At 41.0% G+C, this 17,679-nt stretch overlaps 1 protein-coding gene across 1 annotated transcript; it reads left to right on the top strand.

Annotated features, from left to right (window-relative positions):
- The first annotated feature begins 7,905 nt into the window (after positions 1-7,905).
- Positions 7,906-17,205, top strand: atf7ip2 (activating transcription factor 7 interacting protein 2). The gene is made up of 12 exons (XM_067233100.1): positions 7,906-8,032; positions 8,391-8,499; positions 8,585-8,716; positions 11,095-11,196; positions 11,285-11,337; positions 11,466-11,544; positions 11,656-11,695; positions 12,538-12,650; positions 12,725-13,055; positions 15,911-15,957; positions 16,102-16,295; positions 16,445-17,205. Exons 2-12 carry the CDS (start codon positions 8,431-8,433, stop codon positions 16,656-16,658), a joined length of 1,374 nt encoding a protein of 457 aa, XP_067089201.1. The 5' UTR covers positions 7,906-8,032; positions 8,391-8,430; the 3' UTR covers positions 16,659-17,205.
- Positions 17,206-17,679: the final 474 nt, after the last annotated feature.

Here is a 17,679-nt window from a genome sequence, read left to right as displayed (position 1 = left end):
GTAGTACAATTTACCGGGGCAGCTTCTCCACACAGGGCTATATCGCATTTTGCGTTGTTACTGACAATGATCGCTACCAGTGAGCTTTTTATGAATGAGCGATTTTCCACTAAATAAATGTCAAGCTTATTTACGTTTTTGGGGGCATATTTTCAGTTAGCAGATGGTACTGTTTGAATCGCGATTCCATCTTCTACTACCGGGTAACGTCGTAGAATAATCTTCAAAGGGGGTTCTTTATTAATGAATTAATGCAATGAGTAGGCTAAATGCCTGAAAATATCATGAGAAGGGAAAAACTTAAAATAACGTTTAAGTCATAGAGATTAGGTCAATTTTTACACCGGTCTGCCAAATGTATTCGTTTTGATTCAACGATGAGGCTGTCTCTTGCAGGGGAAATGAGAAGACATCTATTTCATTCTACACTTCACTCGTATTTTGAGTTGTAAATGAGCAGCAAAAAAAATGCTTTTAAATCTATGTAATCTTTATAATTAATAAGTATGTATTTTTATATAAAATATACAGAAATATCAGTTGTAAAAATGTCATTAAAAAACGGACCCCTGTGCAACCGACGCAAGCAAGCACACCCTACAATTTCCCAAGAAATTGTACCCTCTAGTTTATATAAAAATGCATAGGGCCTACTTATTATTTATAAAGATTACATAGATTTAAAAGCATCTTTTTTTTGCTGCTCATTTACAACTCAAAATACGAGTGAAGTGTAGAATGAAATATGATGTCTTCTCATTTCCCCTGCAAGAGGCAGCATAGCTGAATCAAAACGATTAAATTTGGCAGACCGGTGTAAAAATTGACCTAATCTCTATGACTTCAACGTCCTTTTAAGTTTTCCCTTCTTGTGATATTTTCAGGCATTTAGCCAACTCATATTGCATTCATTCATTAATAAAGAACCCCCTTTGAAGATTATTCTACGACGTTACCGGCAGTAGAAGATGGAATCGCGATTCAAACATTACCATCTGCTAACTGAACATATGCCCCCAAAAATTTACCAAAGCATTTAAGTAATTTTATCTTAGAAGGGTTTTACTACTTTTATCAGTTATATTATTGTTTTTATAGATTTGCTATTTTAATTATTACTTTTATCACTTGTATTATTGTTTTTATTGATTTTATGTAAAGCACCTTGAGCTACAATTCTTGTATGAAATGTGCTATATAAATAAAGTCTTACTTACTTACTTGGCCTAATTGTGTCAATACTGAAGGATTGTTAAGGATTTTAGCATTAGAACCTATGCTTTGGAAAGACCTGTCTGAGGACATTACATTATATTTCATTCACTGTACGTCACGCTAAATACACCTGATTGTGCACATAGAAAGTACAGCAGAAGATCAAGAACCAGAACAAGCAAGACAGACATAATTTATACCTTACTTTTTTATTGTTGTTTACTATATTATAGTGTATATATATATATATATAGTTATAGTTTCATGGTCGTGTTGTCATTGATTATCTAATTAAAGTCTTCATTTTGACAGGATACTCTGAGTCAAGTTCCTCTATGGATACAATGTTGTACAATATTCTTGTAATTTATCACATGAATTCTCATTGGTAAAAAGTTTTGAAATTTGGCATATTGATACAACATGTCACAACTAATGCCCAAACAAAAACTGGTCCACATCAGACCATAGGGGGCGCCACAGGCCACGCCCAATTCACAACCGAGTTAGCTTTAATGAAGTATATTGATTGTTCAGGTGGATCCCTTGCCTGTTGCACAAATTCGTTTCAGTAACCTAAGCCAGGACAAATCGCCACTGATGCTAGGCATGATTTAAAATTCCTTCCATGACAGGTTATGGCACCCCAAACAACCTTTTTAAAGCACTACGAGTAAGCTATTCTTTACAGCAGCAACCCAGTCATCCCGTTGTCCCATTTTATATCCCATATATAAATAGGACTAAATTACAACTTTAACCAAATCTGACAATGCTTGAATGCTTGCCATTGGAGAAATTTCTTATTTTCTGATACAAAAACAATTAAATGTCTAAGTCTGTGAATGGCATAGTAGGATGAGACGCAGTGCTGATGTGCGAAGGGTGGTGGGTTATAATCCAGTCAGAGGTATAAACATTTTTTTTTTTTTTTTATTATGACAGAAATTACAGTTTCAAGTCTTCTGGTTAATCCCAGTGTAACTATCTATTATGTCAAATTTACAACATTTTGCCATTTTGAAGGAGGAATCCGACATTGCTGTTTGCAGCTATATTCATCATTGGATTTAAAACTTTGCAATTCCAATCCAAAGTCATTTTATGGTTAATTTGCATGTAAAGCGTATTGTGTAGGCTAATCATATAACCTATAATTTTGAAGAAAACCAAATTGCTATAAAGAGGAGTTCTATGCCAAATCCATTTTTGTCACTGTGTTTTGTGTTTCTCCAGTAAAAATAAACCTGAGAAACATACACCTCTCACCAAATGATCAACATTACATATGCAAAGTTCACAATATGACAGACAAAAGATTTTATTTACATGGCCAATCATACTTGATCATGGGCGGAGAGACCCATGGGCTAGACCGAGGAGACACCTTAAGGCTCCACAGAGACACAGAGACTCAACCAGAGAGACTACAGAGAGAGACTCAACCAGAAACAGCAGTAACCAAACAAAGGATCCCCCAGATAAACAAGCTTCCAGAGACTACAGGATCCAGAGAGACTAGACAGAGAATAAAGAGAGAGCTGAGTTATGGAGACACATCACTGTGACACATGTGGAAAGAGCCTTTCCTCACCCAGTAACCTCAAGAGGCACATGAGGATCCACAATGGAGAGAAGCCCTACAACTGTGAACTCTGTGGTAAAACCTTTAGACAGACTGGGGAATTAACAGCTCACCGCAGAATCCACACTGGAGAGAAGCCCTACAACTGTGACCTCTGTGGTAAAACCTTTAGCCAGGCTGGCCATTTCAGAGCTCATAGCAAGATCCACACTGGGGAGAAGCCCTACAGCTGTGACATTTACATTACATTTAGTCATTTAGCAGCTCTCTTATCCAGAGCGACATTACAGTAAGTACAGGGACATTCCCCCGAGGCAAGTAGGGTGAAGTGCCTTGCCCAAGGACCCAACGTCATTTTGCATGGCCGGGAATCAAACCGGCGACCTTCTGATTACTAGCCCGATTCCCTAACCGCTCAGCCACCTGACTCCCTATGACACCTGACATCTGTGATAAAACATTTAGCATGGCTCACAATTTCAGAGTTCACCACAGGATCCACACTGGATAGAAGCCCTACAGCTGTGACATATGCGATAAAACCTTTAGCCACGCTAGCCATGTCACAGTTCACAGCAGGATCCACACTGGAGAGAAGCCCTACAGCTGTGACCTCTGTGGTAAAACCTTTAGTCAGGCTTGCCATTTCAGAGTTCATAGCAGGATCCACACTGGAGAGAAGCCCTACAGCTGTGACCTCTGTGATAAAACCTTTAGCCAGGCTGGCAATCTTAGAGCTTACTGCAGGACCCACACAGGAGAGAAGATCTAAGCAGCACTCACTGACTATTTATGTCAAACAAATTACCTATTGAACAGTTTATGCATATCTATCAGAGAAAAACCAAGAGGGTGAAGTTGTCCCAGCAGTCATCACCTGAGAGAACTTCTGTATGACCCACAGCTGGAAGAACTACTGGCCTGCATCTACTGGGAAAGCACATGCAGCAACACCAGATCTACAGTCCAACATGACAGGACACAGGGTAGATACTCTACCCTGCAGTGGTCCAACATGTGTTAACATATTCCCTTGTCTTGCAAAGGAATCACACTTGGCCTAATTGTGTCAATACTGAAGAATTGTTAAGGATTTGGCTTTGGAAAGATCTGTCTGAGGACATTACATTATATTTCATTCACTGTACGCCACACTAAATACACCAGATGGTGCACATAGAAAGTACAGCAGAAGATCAAGAACCAGAACCAGCAAGAATTATTCCTTACTTTTTTATTGTTGTTTACTATATTATAGTGTTTATAGATTTATGGTCGTGTTGTCAGTGATTGTCTAATTAAAGTCTTCATTTTGACACCATACTTTCAGTCAAGTTCCTCTATGGATACAATGTTGTAAGTTTGGCAACTGAAGTGTTGAGATACACAACTCATTAATGATTCTCTCTTTTAGAGTTCTCTCTTTTACGAGAATCATTAAGTGTCCCAGCTGTGAATGATTTTATGAGGCAAGAAGAAAGCTAGCCCCACTCAAGGTGGCGAAGAGAAGGCTAGAGAAGATGAAGGCCGAATTATACTACTCCGACTCCGTTACGGACAGACGGACGGACGGAGTCGGATTGGTTGAATTTATAGTACTCCGAAGGCTGTGGGTGCTGTATGGCGTGAAATTAGTGCCAGGAGAGCGATCTCTGTAAAAGCGATTTGTAACTTGCAAAAAAAGATTTGTGTCTCTGTAGAAAATGATTCGTGTACTTGCAAAAAAAGTTGTGTCTCCGTAGAAGAAGGCAAGATTTGTGTACTTGCAAAAAAGATTTGTGTACTTGTAAAAAAAAGTTGTGTCTCCGTAGAAGAAAAAGATTCGTGTACTTGTAAAACAAGTTTCGTGTCTCCGTAGAAGAAAAAGATTTGTCCTTGTGAAAAAAGTTTTGCGTCTCAGTAGAAGAAGGCGGGAACACTGCTCCCAAAACCTTCTAAGCCAATCAAATATAGCCATTTCTGTGTCTAGTATCATTGGACATTTTCGTCTGTCTATCACACAAAGAACGTCAGCGAATAAGAACAAAACTAGAATGCTGATGATTTCAATGGCGAGTCATTTGGTAAGTAGTTCAAAATATCCATGGGCATGTATCTTTAATGCAACATTTAAAGATTATTCGGTTAGCACACTCTTAACAGTATAAATTAATGGATAAGAGTCGTAGTAAGTTGAATAGTTTTTTAATGTAAATAGGTATTCGGATATTTAATTAAACCTAGCATTAGTTGGACAATGTGCAGCTAAATGGCAGCGAAATCACTCAATATAGTTGGTTTTCATTCGAAATGAAAGCTGGCAGTAAATAATACACTATAGAGTGAAAGATCCATATCTTTTTAATTTATGCGCTTAACTTTCCCAGCCAACATTTGAGATCTATCCAGTGTGTCCAGCTCATGTTTAGTTTAGCATGGCAAATACACCAACATTAAAAAACATGTAAAGTTGTGAACGCTTAGTATGATGCTTACAGGCTGCAATTTAGCTGCACATTGTCCAACTAATGCTAGGTTTAATGACTGGTCGTCTAATTAAATATCCGGGGCAAAAAGAATAATAATAATATGTGAGAGAACAAAGGTTGTGCCCTTGCCGAAGGCAAAGCAAACCCAACTAGAGAGGATACAATTTCTGGGGAAATTGTAGGGTGTGCTTGCTTGCGTCGGTTGCACAGGGGTCTGTATATTTTATATAAAAATGCATCGGGCCTACTTATTATTTATAAAGATTACATAGATTTAAAAGCATCTTTTTTTTGCTGCTCATTTACAACTCAAAATATGATGTCTTCTCATTTCCCCTGCAAGAGGCAGCTGACAGGCTGAATCAAAACGAATACATTTGGCAGACCGGTGTAAAAATGGACCTAATCTCTATGACTTAAACGTCCTTTTAAGTTGTCCCTTCTCGTGATATTTTCAGGCATTTAGCCTACTCATATTGCATTCATTCATTAATAAAGAACCCCCTTTGAAGATTATTCTACGACTTTACCGGCAGAAGATAGAATCGCGATTCAAACAGTACCATCTGCTAACTGAAAATATGCCCCCAAAAACGTAAATAAGCTTGACATTTATTTAGTGGAAAATCGCTCATACATAAAAAGCTCACTGGTAGCGATCATTGTCAGTAACAACGCAAAATGCGATATAGCCCTGTGTGGAGAAGCTGCCCCGGTAAATTATACTACTACAGTACAGTACTAGACTACTGCTGTGTTCGTCTTGGTAGCGATTGCTTTGGTTGAATTGGATTTAACGTTCCGTTGTACGGTTTAAACTGAAATTAATTATTTTCATGAACAGATTGACAACGTTTAGGCTGTGGCAATGAAGTTCAGGTTAGTAGTCAGATTGTTTCAACTATTGAAAGACTTTTGAGTAAGGGGAGTGCCGAACATGTTCTGTCGCCGTTTGACTTGAACAGCTGAGGAGTTTTTGTTGGCTACTCACACTAGGGTCTCGGGTAGGCTACAGCGTTGCAGTGAGCTACACTGGTTTGAAACCACAGGTAATGGTAATTTCACCAACAAATCGTTTACTAATGTCAGAATAAATCATACAACGAAAATGTATATGTGAGGAATGTTTATTTTAACGATTGAAAACAGATACATCATAGACCACTGTAGTATGTGTTGCCCGGGCAACACAGGCTAATGTCATGATGCTAATACTTCAGTGAAATAGTAGACTACTGTTTCCGAAAGTAGATGTACTTCCTTAATAATATCAGCTTATATTGTACATTACACATCACAATTGTGTGTCATATCACAAAGTAAAATGAGTAAATATTTATCACCCTGGCCTCTTTTCTTGTGGCGTTTCTGCAGCTGCCTTGCAGTAAAGCTATAGTTAGCCTAGCTATCCCCCAAGTTAACAGATGCGAAACGAATGTTCTGCCAAAGGTAGTCACGCTTGTTTTCGTGACGCAGTGACGTTAGTAACGTCAGTGACTGTGGCTAGCAAATTAGCCACCGTTAGCTTCACTTTTCGCCACAAAAACTTAACTTAAGCCCAAACCATGCAACGGAACGTAAATTCCAATAGAAGCAACTCAATCGCTACCAAGACGAAACTTTTGACACCTACGTTGTCTATGTAGGCCAAATATTGACTGAGTTTTAGGGGGGCAAAAAGAATAATAATAATAATAATATATATGTGAGAGAACAAAGGTTGTGCTCTCGCCGAAGGCTTGAGCACACCCAATAATAATATATATGTGAGAGAACAAAGGTTGTGCCCTTGCCGAAGGCAAAGCACACCCAATAACATTACAATAAAACAGGTTAGGAATACACAGGGTCGAAGACAGTATATATAAGGCTACTCTGTGACAGTACACAGAGTAGCCTTATTCATGAAATAAAACACAGGTAATACCCATGGCAATATACAAGTAGGCTAACATCCAACAAAGGGAATGTACAAAATACTTTTAATGTAATTGAGACTAAATGAAAATGTACAGGGTCTGTTTTTTCCCCCTGGATAGGGATGGGAAGAGCAGCTGTCCCCCAAATTTTTTTTGCGCCACGGACTGGTTTTATGTAAGACATATTTTCATGGACCGGTCTTCAAGGTGTGGTGGATAAACACGAGATACACTTTATAAACAACGGTCATGTATGTGTGCAATCATTTGTAAAACTGGCTACAGCAAAGGCAGGCGAACTGTAGATTATCAAGCCCTTTCTCCTTGCGCTCATTCAGCTCAGGTAAAACAACGATTGGCTAATGTTCCCTTTTGTGCTCGTGCCCTTTGTATTGGCGAGCACATTTCCAGGCAACCTTTCTTGACGTAAGCAAATACATGGGGTGCTTGTTCACCCATTTCGGTTTGTTTCAAACTTAGCAAAAATCAGAAAAAAATGATTTTATGCAAAAGCTAGTGGTATGAGCCAGGTTCGAGAATCGAACAAAAATTATTGGGAGATAGTTCTGGGGGCGAGTTGTGGGGGATTGGGATGTTAACGGAGTTATAAACGACCGGACAAGTCGGGTAGCAAATTGGAAATGCAATACCACCTACATCCACCGGGGGTTGGGGGTCTGCTTCAGACACAGACTCAGTTTAGGACCCGTGGCGTGTTGGACGCAGGCGCGGCAATGGCTGCTTCCTAATGCAACTGGCTTCACCATTACAGTCACACCAGATTGCCGGCGTACTTAACTGCATTAGTGCAACTTGCAACGTTTGAGACGGAACACATTTTTAAAGTAGGTGCCTGTAGGCTACTACGGAGACTCACGAAATTATTCAAAAAGTTTGGTAGGCCTACTGTAGTAGGTAGGCCTACTGTGTTATTAGCATACTAGCTAGCGAGCTATGCCTATTTTTGTTGGGTTTCCTCGACACGATCGTATTCTATATCTTCCAGTAGTTACAGTAGTTAGCTAGCTAACTCAAATTCAATATGCCACCACCTGTTATTGTGTATATAAGGCAGTTTGATACATTCCAGGCTAGACAGCCAGCTAGCGTGCTCAAACATTCAACACTGCAACCAACAAAAAGATAATTAACCATGTTTTGTTTCCTTTTCGTTGGCTATGCATGGTTTTATATTACCTGTAGCTGACCTCAGAAGTCTTTGTCTGAGCAATCACAACTCAGGATGAACGGGAATTTGACTGAACAAGAACCTGAACCCAGCCCAGCTGTGAAGAGATTCTCCAAATCAGAGGTAAGTAACTGAGTGTGTGTTTGCCTACGTGTGTGGGGGTGTGTGAGAGAGAGTTGTCCAAAACCGAGTTGTCTTGATTTCTCAGGTCCAGAGTCTGGTCCAAACAGTGGTCCATGATGCAGTCCAAGAAACTGACACCAAGATGGAGTCTCTGCTACAAAAGGTTCAACAGCTGGAGTGTGAGCCCAAATGTGACTTTAACATCCGCAAACTCGAGGTGTGTGCGTACACTCACTGCTCATCCGACATAGACTATAAAGAGTGCATGTACAGTTAGGTCCATAAGTGTTTGGACATTGACACCATTTTCATCATTTTGGCTCTGTATACCACCACAATGGATTTGAAATGAAACAAGATGTGCTTTAAGTGCAGACTTTCAGCTTTAATTTCAGGGTATTTACATCCAAATCAGGTGAACGGTGTAGGAATTACAATACATTTTATATGTGCCCCCCCCCCCTTTTTAAGGGACCAAAAGTAATTGGACAATTGGCTGCTCAGCTGTTCCATGGCCAGGTGTATGTTATTCCTTCATAAAGGGAGTTCGTTATTTCATTGACAAGGAGCAGATAAAAGGTCTAGAGTTCATTTCAAGTATGGTATTTGTGTTTGGAATCTGTTTCTGTCAACTCTCAATATGAAGTCCAAAGAGCTGTCACCATCAGTGAAGCAAGCCATCGTTAGGTTTGTTTAGATTTTTCAGCCTATCAGAGAGATAGCAAAAACATTAGGTGTGGCCAAATCAACTGTTTGGTACATTCTTAAAAAGAAAGAACGCACTGGTGAGCTCAGCAACACCAAAAGGGAGTCAGGTGGCTGAGCGGTGAGGGAATCGGGCTAGTAATCCGAAGGTTGCCAGTTCGATTCCCGGTCATGCCAACTGACGTTGTGTCCTTGGGGAAGGCACTTCACCCTACTTGCCTCGGGGGAATGTCCCTGTACTTACTGTAAGTCGCTCTGGATAAGAGAGTCTGCTAAATGACTAAATGTAAATGTAAAAGACCCGGATGACCACGGAAAACAACTGTGGTGGATGACAGAAGAATTCTCTCCCTGGTGAAGAAAAACCCCTTCACAACAGTTGGCCAGATCAAGAACACTCTCCAGGAGGTAGGCGTACCTGTGTCAAAGTCAACAATTAAGAGAAGACTTCACCAGAGTAAATACAGAGGGTTCACCACAAGATGTAAACCATTGGTGAGTCTCAAAAACAGGAAGACCAGATTAGAGTTTGCCAAAAAATATCTAAAATCTAAATCTAAAATAACCTGTACAGTTCTGGAACAACATCCTATGGACAGATGAGACCAAGATCAACTTGTACCAGAATGATGGGAAGAGAAGAGTATGGAAAAGGGAAGGAACTGCTCATGATCCAAAGCATACCATCTCATTAGTGAAGCATGGTGGAGGTAGTGTTATGGCGTGGGCATGTATGGCTGCCAATGGAACTGGTTCCCTTGTATTTATCGATGATGTGACTGCTGACAAAAGCAGTAGGATGAATTCTGAAGTGTTTCGGGCAATATTATCTGCTCAGATTCGGCCAAATGCTTCAGAACTCATAGGACGGCGCTTCACAGTGCAGATGGACAATGACCCAAAGCATACTGCGAAAGCAACCAAAGCGTTTTTTAAGGCAAAGAAGTGGAATGTTCTGCAATGGCCAAGTCAATCACCTGACCTAAATCCAATTGAGCATGCATTTCACTTGCTAAAGACAACTGAAGGGAAAATGCCCCAAGAATAAGCAGGAACTGAAGACAGTTGCAGTAGAGGCCTGGCAGAGCATCACCAGGGACGAAACCCAGCGTCTGGTGATGTCTATGGGTTCCAGACTTCAGGCTGTCATTGACTGCAAAGGATTTGCAACCAAGTATTAAAAGTGACAATTAGATTTATGATTATGTTAGTTTGTCCAATTATTTTTGGTCCCTTAAAAAGGGGGGGGGGCACATATAAAATGTGTTGTAATTCCTACACCGTTCACCTGATTTGGATGTAAATACCCTGAAATTAAAGCTGAAAGTCTGCACTTAAAGCACATCTTGTTTCATTTCAAATCCATTGTGGTGGTATACAGAGCCAAAATGATGAAAATTGTGTCAATGTCCAAATACTTGGGCCTAACTGTATATATTTCCATATATATTCCTGCTACACCATCCCCCCTTTTCCATTTTCTGAACCCTAAAGGCAAGGTCAGTAATGATGTTGAGACACACTCATATTTGTTGAAATAAACTTCACATCCCGATAGCAACCATTACATCTAAAAGTTTGACAATAAAATAACATAAATCCAAAATCTGTGGGCTGTAATAAACACAACCAATCATTTAGCTCAGACCGAATTTAATGATCGGACGGCATTCTGACTTAATGCAATGATTGGATGGGCTACTTGTCTGTCTACCTCCCAGCAGTAGTCAGTCAGCTCGTTCATGTGTCTTGGGGAAGTGGCTTTAAAGGGAGGGGATGGGATGTTTTGCTTTAAATCCTTTCGAACTCCAGCCAAAATTGCTAGGTTCGTTACTGATCTCGCCTTTCATTTTCTCGTCCTCTTGTTCTTATCTCTCTCCCCCACATCAGGCTCATATTAAGAAGGTGAAGCGGAGAGGGGATGCAGCTATGGCCTTTCTGAGGAAAATGGGAATGTCTGGAGCGCAAACAAAATGCACCCCACAAAATCAGGTTAGGGTTAGGTCGACTACATTACCCATAACACACAAACTGTCCATCGACATACACTTTATTGTAACAACATTGTTTTTCCCTTTAGATAAGGAATACGTTGCCATCCGCAGTAGAGTCTGAAACTGTCGAACTCTCCAGGTATTCCACACACACACACACACACACACACACACACACACACACACACACACACACACAGGGATTCTTAGTTTTAATACAATCATCTAGTTGTCAAACTAAAGTGAAAATATTTATGTGGGGTTTAGATTAGACTCTGATGAGGACCCAATTGAAATCGTCCCCTGTCAGAAAAGGAAGTTCGTCAGTGGCATCCGGCAGAATCTGGTAATGCCTTCATCCATCTGCCATTTTGTTTGCCCAAACTACTAGGACTACACTGACTAGTGTAGTCCTAAAACTCTGTCTCTTTCTGATTTGTTTCTTTGCCTCAATTAGATGCCCAATGAAAAGAGGCCACGCATGGATGACAAACAAGGTAAAGTGTCATAAATAATTTAGTAAATTCTCTTGTATAGTGAAATAATTCCAAGTCTCCAAGTGAAGAAAAGTACTAACTCCAGACACGTGAGAAATATCCTAAGTCCCAAACTTGAAAATGATTCTCGCGTAGGGCTAGAATCCTAAGTCCAAACAGACGCACTGAAACTCAGTTTGATGCAAAAGTTTATTCGGACACAGGGTGACAAAAGTATCCAGTTTTCTCCGGACATTCACTTATATATTTTCTTCCTATTATTTGTGTCAATTTTGCTATTTGTACAGTACAGTTGGTCACAGATACATTATGCACCCTCACATTATTGGTCCCTTGTCCTGGGGTTTCAGATTACTGGTGTTTTTTTTAATTAATACAACGACAATTCTCCCAATTTACGGCTAGTGGTACTGGCCCTGAACTCTGCAGCTGTAAACAAGTGTGTGGGCGCAGGGTCTTAAACGTGCAACTTGATTTATAGCTGGGGGCCTCTTGCTTGTGAAAGTAGAAGCATCTACAAGTGGTCTTTTCCCGCATTCCTCAGCCCCTAATATTCAGATCTTTACACTTTGGGCTTAATATCTTCTACGGGTTTGTGTTATGAATAATAATCAGTCACCAGCTTAACATAGGGTTTCCAGTAATATAGAATATACTAAAAAGATGGATGAGAATTTCATTTTAAATCAGATAAACCATTAATCATAACCTATCTCAACAATGTGATGTCAAATTCTACGTCAAAAGCACATTAATGGTGATAAAATGTGATGAATAGTGTTATGTAAAAGTATAACATGTTCCACCTCTGCTTCCCTCTCTCACTTTCACCCTCTCTCTAGTTGAATTGAAGAGCCAATTTACCAGAGATCCCTCCCTATCTCCTCCTCAACTGACTCCAGTTTCTCTGACTCCGACTCCATCTGCTGTTGTTTCTCCACCTGACCTGATCATGGTAGGTATCACCAGCTCAACATCCAACAGAGTTTGATAGCCAAGACCGTGATTGCATCTCTCCCCTCCGTCTAGGCGTCCCTCAAGATAGAGATCCCCATGTCATCTCCAGGAGCCAAGCCTGCCGTGAGGGAGTGGTTAGACGGTGTAGAGGCTGTGAAGGAGGAGCCAGTGAAGGAGGAGCCAGTGAAGGAGGAGCCAGTGAAGGAGGAGCCAGTGAAGGAGGAGCCCGTGAAGGAGGAGCCCGTGGAGGAGGAGCCCGTGGAGGAGGTGCCCGTGGAGGAGGTGCCCGTGGAGGAGGTGCCCGTGGAGGCGGAGCCCGTGGAGGAGGAGCACGTGGAGGGGCCCATCAAGACACTCCAGCCTCCGGCAGCCGGCAGTGCCAAGACACCCAGGGCTCCATCAGGTAAACACCCACATCACTCTGGCCACGCTGGCAGAAGCAGGATCAGGTGAATCAGGGAGTTATTTTTTTTTATTGAAAACAACATTTCAATCGCCTGTTTGCTTGGCCATCAAGTGGTATTTCAGACTGGACGTGCTGCGATGATAGCTCAGTTCACTATGACAAAACACACAGATCTCTTGTCAATGGAACCATTTGGCAAGTAAACTTTCAATTCCGAATCTTATTGGCATCCATTTTGGCGTAACGTTAGCCTACTACTCTTTAGCCAGCTCGCAAGCCCAAACAAGTGTGTGCGGCGTGCCTGTTGTTTTGTTTCTGGTCTAGCTAGATCCGGTGTGGTGTTGTAGTTTTTCTAACGTCGCTAGTTGTTGCAAAAGCATGTGAAAAAAAACTACAAAGTTTGCTAGGCCAAAAATCTCTTGATAAAAAAATTGACGTTGTTAAAATGGGTTTGCGTTAACACCGTTAATAACGCGTTTAACTGACAGCACTAATAGTAATAGTTATAATCATAGTGTATAGTTATTATATATACATTTAATATATAAGTTATTATTTAATAACTTCTTAAATCACTACAATTTTACTTTTTCTACATCAAGAAATTGTACACATATTACAAAAAATAAAACAAATCTGATTTTTTATTTGATTTTTCACTTTGATTTGGGTTATTTGGGATTGTATTCAGTGGGGTAAATTTACTTTGTAAAGTTGTGAAGTCGAAACTTAAGGGTTTAGAAAAGGAAAGGGGTCATTTTGAATTTTTATTTAACTGTGAAGGAAAATTCTGACGGTGCTGTGTAGTTGGAATAGTCAAGATGGCGGTTCAATACAATTTATTTAGTTTGCACAAAACATAAGTTTACAGAGTACCCTGGACCCGTCATAACAGGACATGTAAGCTACAGGTCGTTCGGAAGAGTGGTTCAGAACAACACGCACACACTGCCTTATATAAACTTATAACATATGGTCTTCTATATAATCAATCAATGTAGCGGTCTCTGTGATTGGCCAACCCCATTTAGTGACAGTTAAGACAATATAACCCCAGGCCAAGTGTCCCAAAGTTCTTTGATGTTGCATTTATCTCTAAATGAGGAGATAGTAAAGATAACTAAAACAAGACTTAATTCAACATAAACAGGACACAGTCTCCATGGCCAAAAGGTCAGAGCAGCTGAATCGATTGACTCTCTAAAACTACTCCCTCAGGTCACGAGAACTCAAGAGTCCCCCAACCTCCACGCCTCTGGCTCCTTAAGTAGCTATCATCAAACAACAGGTCATAAATAACTTAAGACAATCTGACTTACAAGATAGAAAGACATATAAGATTCTACACCCATTCTCCAGAGGAAAGTATCCTACAGATCCTCAGTTCTTTCCTTCACTGTCTATCCTTTATCAATGAACAAAGGAGCTTACAGATTAGCGCTTATAAAACACCCATTGTAACAAGTGTTGGGGGTTACATAATATTATTACTTAAGTGAGTAACGAAGGAATATAACACGTTACTTTTTAACATTGAGTAATATTATTACAGTTACTTATTTAAGTAACTTGCGTTAGTTGTCCAAGTTACTGCATGAATTCAACAAAGGACTGAAATAGCCTTATAAATACAGATTGTTGCCTAAACGACACTTCCTGGGTGCAATGTTTGGTTCATGCTGCAGTCAAAACACAACAGTACTTCCAAAAACAGCACTTCAAACTTCTCGAAAGTGTCCACAGAGAAACAAAGCTGGAAGCTAGCGAGAAAATCCACTTTAAACCATAAGAGAGATGGCAACCCGTTTCCACAACTCACTACTAAATGTAACAGTAAAAGTAATATAAGTAATAATATTACTTTGTACAGAAAGTAATAATGTAACTTAATCACACTACTCTTACTGAACAATAATAAGTAATTTCTAATATTACTTTTTTGAGTAACTTCCCCCAACACTGTATGTCCTAAAATTCTTTCACAATAAATATTTAGCAGATGCTTCTATTCAAAGCGACATATAGACAATAGTGCATATAGAAGGACAGTAGGGATTAGAATTGCATTGTTCTAACAGTATTTCCTGTGGTTACAATCAAGGAATGGTCTGCATTTTGTCAGGCACAGTGTAACAACAACATCTCAGTAAAACAAAGACACCAACATTAGCATTACAATAGTACAGTACGGCAAAAACCAAAATCAGCTTTTCAGTGGGGAAGGAACCTAGAACATTGGGTGATGGGGGGAGTTACTGTTAGACTTTTTTGCATCAGGAGTGTCTGATTGGTTGTTGGTGATGAAGAAAGTGTTTTGTCCGTCTCTTCATAAACGGAATGACTGAGTTCAGTTGAGTTCTGGATTTTAGTAAGTATTATCAATCTGCAGATTGGGAGAGAACCAGACCTCTGACAATAAATGACAACACAACACCAGGCTTAGGTCTCAATCATGTCCCTGTCAACTGGAGGACCATCTTTTATAGGGTACAAGAATGTAAACATAGATAGTGACAGTCAGGCAGTTATGACGACAGTCATAACAGTCTCAGAGAAAGAGATTCACAGCTCTCAACCCATGACCACTCTCAGACAAAAGAGATCATAGTTGGAGCTCTCCTTGTAGTCGCGACAAGGGATGTTCACACAATACTTTCTCCTGACCCTGAACATCTATTAGCCCTGACACAGACACAATTTACTCATATTAATAGCAAGCGCACATGATGACATACTAACTAATATCCAATGACTAGTTCTATTGGTAAGTGAATAACGTTAGCATACAGGAAATCCCAATTTCTTCTACATTGGCCTCAGAACTGACCTTTGACCGGCCCTGTGATTGACAGGTACCACCACTCAAGTCAAGGTGGAGGAGAGGAAGATTTCTGCTCGGGTAACTCTTGATGCATTTACTGGTCACAGTCTAAAGCATGTTAACTTTGTGTCATTGTATTGTGTAACAAGGAAACCCCATTGAACAAACACACACTAACTAACATGTTTCTTCTTATCGTCATTTCTCTGTTATGTCTCTCAGGATGATCCCTTGCCTGGCCTCCCTCCTCTCCCTCCCACCACCTTCCCCTCCGTCCTGCCTGCCGAGGCCGCCTCCTACTCCATTCCTTCCCAGGTCAAAGTCAACCTGGCCTACATCCACAACCCCCCCGGCATCAGCATCCTGTGGGACCTGGTGGAAAAAGACCCTACAGAGCCACCTATGGATAGGTTCAGGTACTACAACCACGAACGATTGTTTGCAGAGGTCTTCAAAAGATCACTTTGAGCGGTGTTAAAGTTCCCTTAGGCCTGTCATAAGGGCTCCAAATGTATTGTGCTTCTCACTGTCCTCCTTCTCCCCCCCCCCCCTTGTCTCTGGTCAGAGTGTGCATGATGTTGGAGAAGGGAAAGGGGTGTGGCTTGTTTCCAGTGACTTGGACCTTGTATGAGGTGACCGCCATCCCTCTGCCCATGGCTATCGTCATCCAAATCCAGAAGAAAATGTCTGGACGCAAGATATGCTTCGCAGTGGTGGGCAAGGACAAGTTCGGACGCTACGGCACCTACAGTAACATCAAACATGCCCTGCTGCCCTAGGGGGCAGACTGACCCGGTCCGCAGGCTAGGAAATGGGCTTGCCGGCCGGGTTCACGGGGGTCAAACCAGGACCAGCTAGGTTCTGGAGACACGAAGCCTTCTCTGGTGTCCCACCACTCTGTTCAGGGCCGTTGGCGACCTCCCGTGTGTGACATTGTCAGGCGCTCCATGGTGTGACGAGTCCCCAGCCCACCTGCTGCTTCTGCAGGTGGAGCAGCTGACAAGCAGATGGAGGACTGAGGGGATTCTTCATGGACTGGAAACTTTTTTTGTCACTTTTACACAGTCTTATGTGCCTTACAGTTAAGTTTGTTTATTATGTTGTGTTGTCACAATAGTGTGTGAAATACGAGTTTCTGTATTAAAACAGATCTGTTTCTGAGACATATGCTTAGAGTATTGTAAAGCAGCAGTTTTTTTACTGGTGTCATGTTTTCTCAAGAGTTCAGTGGTTCATATTACTGTTGACTAGTTCAATTCATGTTTGCAACTAAATAAAATATTGTCCTGAGTTTTATACAGAGAGAAGGAGACTTGTTAGTGTAAAATATGTTTAATACAAATAACGACACGCTTTATACTGAGCCTGGGATCGGACCAGGTCTCCACAGCAACGCAGGACCTAGAGCAGGGACCGCTGAGTTTCCATGGACCCGACCCAAACCCCACCGGTTCTAGAGACTGTCCACTCCAGCTTCTTGTAGGAGGTGAGCTCACCCCATACGTGTAAGGCCAGTAGGTGCATCCTTGCTTAGGGAGAATACCAGCCTGGACCCGGTGGTTCCACAGATTTAGAGCTTTTTCCCTTCCTCCCAGTAGAGCTGATTCTTCCCCCACCCAGTGGTTGCAGAAGGAAGCAAGTCATCTGCGATTGGTTCCAGCGAAACAGACAACTCTAGAAGGCAAATGGGGTTGGAACAAATGGAAGCTGCTTTTGGGGTAGATGTCCAATTCTGGTCACTCCTTTCCAACATGTTTCATGAAAAGCAGGGTCTCAGGTACATGGACAAAATACTTCATT

Source organism: Osmerus mordax, chromosome 3 (genome assembly GCF_038355195.1).
Source record: "Osmerus mordax isolate fOsmMor3 chromosome 3, fOsmMor3.pri, whole genome shotgun sequence".
In the NCBI taxonomy this organism is placed as follows: Eukaryota; Metazoa; Chordata; class Actinopteri; order Osmeriformes; family Osmeridae; genus Osmerus; species Osmerus mordax.
The sequence above is the reverse complement of the archived record's forward strand: the minus strand, read 5'-3'. Positions and strand labels throughout refer to the sequence as shown.